The 6,364-nt window shown below is 50.2% G+C and overlaps 1 protein-coding gene across 1 annotated transcript; it reads right to left on the reverse strand.

Moving 5' to 3' along the window:
• Nucleotides 1-346: 346 nt before the first annotated feature.
• Nucleotides 347-5,881, reverse strand: LOC135707518 (uncharacterized). Its single transcript, XM_065229361.1, has one exon. The coding sequence runs from the start codon at nt 5,879-5,881 to the stop codon at nt 347-349; it is 5,535 nt and encodes a 1,844-aa protein (XP_065085433.1).
• Nucleotides 5,882-6,364: the final 483 nt, after the last annotated feature.

Genomic DNA, 6,364 nt, shown 5'->3' on the forward strand with positions numbered 1-6,364 from the left:
CTCGGCTACTACTCTACTCTACTCGATCACTACCTACTATCCAGAGAGCCAGAGAAGCTGGTGTTGGTCGGCTATCACAGAATAGGCTATTGTGATAGTCCAGGGTCAGTGAAAGTATATAAGGCAAAGGCCGACATCGATTTACAGGTATTAGGGTGGTGCGAAAACGATTATATATAATTTACTTTAGGAGTAGGATTTTAATATAAATACTTTTAAGTGCATGTATCTAGTTATAAGTTTACTTTTAAGCAATGGTATTTAAACAAATATAGAATTAAGAATTTGACCTAAACGAACTAACTAACACACCGGCCACCTTGAATTACATTTCAACATTAAACATTTATTCTTCGTCTTCACTTAAGACTGCGTCTATAGCTGGGCCTCCTGCACCTGCAGAGGCCTTGAGGTTACCAGGATCACCTGTTGATCCTGTGGAGTTTTCCGGTGCGACCGAGGGACCTGCGCTTGGATCGGGAAGTAGTGCTGGATCAACCTCGATTGGCAGGATACACAGCTTGGAAATGGAGCGTTTCGTCACGGTTCCGGATGGCAACCTGACAGAGGCTACGCGCACCATTCCATCTGCGCCCGGATGAATGTCTACCACTCGCCCCAGGGACCATTTCAGGACTGGGAGGGACTCTTCCTGGATCATGACCATCGACCCGACAGCCAGATTGCGGGTTACGGATGACCACTTGTACCGTTGTTGTAGGGTTGTTAGGTACTCACGGTGCCACCTTTGCCAGAAGTGCTGCGTGTGCCGTTGAGCTCGTTCCCACAAGCGTAGACGATTCTCAGGAAGGCTGGTGTAATCGGGGTCGGGCAAGGCATCCAGAGGCCGCCCAATTAAGAAATGCCCTGGTGTTAGGGCTTGCAGATCGTTTGGGTCACTGGAAAGCGGTGTGATGGGCCTGGAGTTGAGGCAGCTTTCGACTTGCGCTAGGATGGTGCTAAAGATTTCGCGTGGCAAGAAAGCGTTTCCAATGACTCTTCGTAGATGATGTTTCATCGACTTGACACAAGCTTCCCATAGCCCGCCAAAATTGGGTGATTTGGCCGGGATGTAGTGGAACTGGATCGATTGGGAGGTGGTCTCGTTGGAAACGGCATGGCGATGCCCTTGCGAGCGAAATAGATCGCGAAGTTCCCGTCCAGCGCCCACAAAATTAGTCGCATTGTCGCAATAAATGTGCTGTGGCCGACCCCTCCTGGCTATGAAGCGACGAAGGCTGCCGATGAATGCTGCTGTCGTTAGCTCGCTGACCAGCTCCAGATGCGATGCTTTTGTGGCCATGCAGACGAAGACAGCCACGTAACTTTTCGTCGGTGCAGATCGAGGGCTTGGTCGTTGGAGATAGAATGGGCCAGCAAAGTCGACTCCAACGTTTTCAAAGGCGAAGGACTGTGTGACACGAACCGCTGGCAGCGACCCCATCAGCTGTACAAGATTGCGTGGCCGGGCCTTCACGCAGGTGACACACGAATGTACTACATCTCGAACGAGGTTCCGGCCGCTCAACGGCCAGAATTTTTGACGAATGACTGCCAACAAGAGTTGCGGGCCACAATGTAGCTGCTGCCGGTGTAAAGAATCAGCAATCAACCAGGTTAGCGGATGCTTGTACGGTAGTACGTAAGGGTTTTTCCCGTCACTAGTGACTCCGGCGTGTTCGAGCCGGCCACCAACTCGAATAAGACCAGCACGGAGCTCCGGATTGAGGTAGCGTAGCTTTGACGAGTGCGGGACAGTTCTGTCGGCTTGAAGAGCGGCAATTTCGGACGGGAAGTGTTCCTGTTGGATCACGCGAAGCACTCCGAGCAGAGCTTGATTTTGCTCTTGTACAGTGATCGGACCGTACTGATAGGTTTTCGCAGGAGCAATGGTTGGCTGATTGCGACGGTCTGCAAGGCTGCGACAGTTATTAGCAAAACGCCTGCAGAGTGCACCAATCCGTAGGAATACGGTAAATGACGAAAACCGAGTTATGATATCGCTTACTTGCGATTCCGTGATAGGAAGCGCTATTCCCTTTTTAGCTTCAAGGTCCTTTTCCTTCAGTCGGCCGAGATCTTCTGGTGGCTGCGGCCAAGGAAGGTTAGGAGCACCGAGCCACAGTGGTCCATTCCACCAAAGTGAATCGTCCAAAAGTTGACTCACATCCATGCCCCGTGAGATGATATCAGCGGGATTTTCTTCGCCGGGCACATGGTTCCAGGTGCAGTTGATTGTTAACTCCTGAATTTCAGCGACACGGTTCGCCACGAACGTTTGCCAGGTGGATGGACTTCCAGACAACCAGTGGAGCACAATTGTGGAATCGGTCCACAGAAATATGCTTTCCTTGATTCCAATGCTGCTGCAGACGGAAAGAAGCAACCGGGATAAGAGCAGCGCTGCACATAGTTCCAATCGTGCTATGGATTTGTTGTTTAGTGGAGCGACTCGTGATTTAGCTGCCAAAAGTCGAATGGTGACGTATCCATCCGCTGCGATCGTTCGTAGATACAGGCACGCTCCGTAGGCGTGTTCCGATGCATCGCTGAACCCGTGAATTTCAACAACGGAAGGGCGACGCAGCGACTGAACATGCCGAGGAAATCGAAAAGTTTGCAATCGGCTGAAGTGACTCTGGTACTCGTCCCATTCGGTTGCGAATGCCCTAGGCAGCGGATGATCCCAGTCGTAGTCCAGCTTCCATAGCGTTTGCAGGATGATTTTGGCCTTCACGACGGCTGGACCAAGCAGTCCTAGAGGATCGAAGCAACTGGATGTCTGTGATAGAATGATTCGCTTCGTGTATTGCTCACACTTGGAGAACTTCGGCATCTTGTAGAGAAGCGAATCAGTTGCCGGCTCCCACAGAAGCCCAAGGGCCTTGACAGGAGCTTCGGAGTCAAACTCAATGAGCGATTTTGTCTCTCGACACTCTTCTGGAATTTCGTTAAGAATTTCCTGGTGATTCGAGGATATTTTGCGGAGTTGCATCCCAGCACTCTCGAATATTCCGAGAAGTTGGGAGCAGAGTTGCTTCAGCTTCTCCAGATCATCGCATCCCGTGAGTAGATCATCCATATACATGTCCTTGCGGATAACCACCGCCGCCAAAGGAAATCGATCCTGTTCATCCTCCGCGAGCTGCTGCAGGACACGTGTAGCGAGGAATGGAGCAGAACTGGTACCGTATGTAACGGTCAGGAGTTGAAACACCTTCATCGGCTCCGCGCTGTTCTTTCGCCAGTAGATCCGGAGAAGTCGTTGGTCGAGAGGATGCTTGAGGATCTGGCGATACATCTTGCAGAGATCGCCCATGATGACGAAAGCTGGCATCCGAAAACGGAGTACGATTGCGTTGATCGTGTCCTGGATAGTTGGACCAGTCAGGAGGACGTCATTCAACGATAATCCGGAGCCACTCTTGCAGGAAGCATCAAAAACAATGCGAAGCTTCGTGGTCGTGCTGTCAGGGCGAAGAATGGCGTGATGCGGTAGGTAGAACTGCGGAACATCGTCGTTTTCTGCTGCCAATTCTGCCTGTGGTATCTCCCGCATATGGCCCAAACGCAGATATTCGTTGATGAACTCTTCGTATTGAGCACGTAGTGCGGGGTTCGCGTTCAGTTTCCGCTCAAGAACGAGAAACCGACGCACTGCGTTGTGTTTGTTGTTCTGAAGACGAAGCAGGAGTTCTTCTTTCACTGGTAGACGAACTTGATATCGACCCTCTTCGTTGCGAAATACGTTGGCTACGAAGTGACGCTCACATTCCTTCTCTGATGGAGACCAGCAATTAGTCGGCGAACACTGTTCCAAGTCCCAAAAGCGTGCCACCAACTGTTCCAGTTTTTGATTTTGGGTGAGAAAACAGCTTTGGACTGGCGAAGCAGATCGATTCGAGCATTCACCGGATACAATCCAGCCCAGGATAGTGCTTTGAAGGAGGGGTAAGCGTTCACCGAGAGTTATCCTACCGTAACGCAAGAGCTCAAAGAAAGTTCCGGCGCCCAGGAGCGCATCCACCGGTCCTGGAGTACAGAATGTAGGATCGGCCAACGTTATCCAATTGGGAATCTCCCAATCTACCGTCGTAATCGTGTGTACCGGTTGGTCACAAGAAATAGTCTTCAATACGAGAAATTTCAGCTTCTTTTCGAACGCAGAAATCCGAGACGAGATTGTAGTTTCAACTGCCTTCGTAATTGGAGTCACAAGCTGCCCTACGCCACCAAGGTTGACGTGTTCTGGAGAAACTTGTAAATTTAGACGTTGATGAAGGGATTCTGTCATCAGATTGAATTGCGAACAGCTATCTAAAAGAACCCTAGCAACGACCCGAGCTCCACAGTTGTCCTCAAAGTTGACCAGCGCCGTGCACAGTAGAACTGTTTCGTTGGGAAGCTTCGCCGAGTGTGCCACCAGCGCCGCAGGTGGGTTCGATTGTGGCTGAGACGAAGTGGACAGGGGTGCGACTGGTACTAATGCAGACTGATGGACGGACACAAGAGTTGAGGTAGAGTTTGATCCACTAGGGCCAGGTGTAGGATGGGTCGAAGCGGAATCAGGTGGACAGGTGGAGGGAGCCATAGACTGCTGACCGCTGTTGGTGTTGGACGACGATGCTGAACAATTCGACTCCAACGGTTGCAGATGGATGAGCGTATGATGACGTTTCTTGCATTTTCTACAGCCATCCGAAGAGCAGTCTTTGCAACCATGCGAAGTGGTTTTCATGCAATTCAAACACAGGTGATGCTGTTTCACAAAATCGAATCGTTGTCTTGGAGAAAGTTTTCGAAACTTGAAGCACTGGTACAGAAAATGATCGCTTCCGCACTGCAAACACTTGCGACCGGCTGCTGTTTCCCCAGACGACGATTGAGCAACATGCAACGTTGAATGCTTCGGTAAAGACCTTGCCTTGACTTCACGGGAACGACCAAGATTTGGAGCGAGGGCTTGAAGAACGCGAGCATGACCTTGCAGAAACGTTACCATATCCGAGTACTTTGGCATCTGGTTGTTCTGCGGCTCTTCCTTCGCAATCACATTGCGAACAATATGGTTTTCCCATTCACGGAGTGTGTTTTGGTCTAAGCGGAGGCTGAGCTGATAGACGAGGATTGTACTCCAGGTGCCAGTTGGTTCCCCAAGCTTTTTGAGGATGGCGATGTTCCGATCGAAGCTGTCGACAAGGTTCAGCAGTCCCTCTGCCGATTCTTGCTTCATCGGAGGAGTGTCGAAGAGCTCCGCGAGATGACATTTCACCAGTATCCGCTTGTTGTCGTATCGGTTGACTAAACGCTTCCAGGCTTCAGCGTAATTCTCGTCACTGATGGGAATTTCCGCAATTAGACCCGCTGCTTCACCTCGTAGAATACTCTTCAGGTACTGAAATTTCTCCGAAGAACTCAATTCGCCAGACGAATGAACAGCAGCGTTGTACAAATCATGAAATGAGCGCCATCCGAGAGGATTTCCTGAAAATTCTGGAAGCTTCAATTCGGGGTACTTGATGTGGTTGGTGAGGGGAGTATTTCTCCGAGACGTAGACGGAACATTAAGCGGCTTCCGTTCCAACAAACTAGCCAACTGCGCCTTCAGATCGTAGTACTGGGATTCAAACCTGAACAGCTGCGTCTCGTACTCGACTGCTGGATCCGGGGACGGTAGTAGCTGGAGCTGAATGATCACCTCAACGTACTGATTGTAGAAGCACTCCAATTTATCCAACCTGACCTGTACCTGACCCGCATGCAAATCGGCATCGTACGATTCGAGAAAAGCTTCGATCGCAGCCACCGAAGAGATGAGGTAGTTTCCTCGGACATCGTATTCCAACCTCTTGGCCTCCATAGCTTCCTCCGACTTGGCCATAGCTCAAGAGACCACCAATCGACACCCACCGCCACAAAAGATCAACGGAATACAAAAGGAACGAACCCACCTGGTTTTTGAGAGCGATGAAAATACTAGCGAAAAGCCGACGGCACTACTCTGGGCTTCCTTGCGAAGATGCAGGAATCAGAAATCAGCAGACGATGTGCAGAATTTTCGCCAGTTTGCACCAGCCGATGAATCTACTATCGCTGGCTCGATCAGCAACTATTATCTTCTGCTCGTTAGCCCTTTTCACAGCACTTCGTTCTTCGCCAATAGTTGGCCACGTGATTAATCACCAGAAGCAAATATTCTTCACCACGTGGTGGTAATTAATCATGGCACTTGTTGCACGTAGCAAGAAAAATCGCTCGAGATGGTTCGGAGAATTTTCACAATGTCACAATCGTCCAAAAGCGAACAAATTCACTAGCACGTTCTTGGCGCTTTCACAACCGTTTTCCAGCGTTCAATTTTCTC

This window comes from Ochlerotatus camptorhynchus, unplaced genomic scaffold (genome assembly GCF_037179485.1).
Source record: "Ochlerotatus camptorhynchus isolate MF236.1 unplaced genomic scaffold, CSIRO-AGI_Acam_v1.1 ptg000313l, whole genome shotgun sequence".
NCBI lineage: Eukaryota > Metazoa > Arthropoda > Insecta > Diptera > Culicidae > Ochlerotatus > Ochlerotatus camptorhynchus.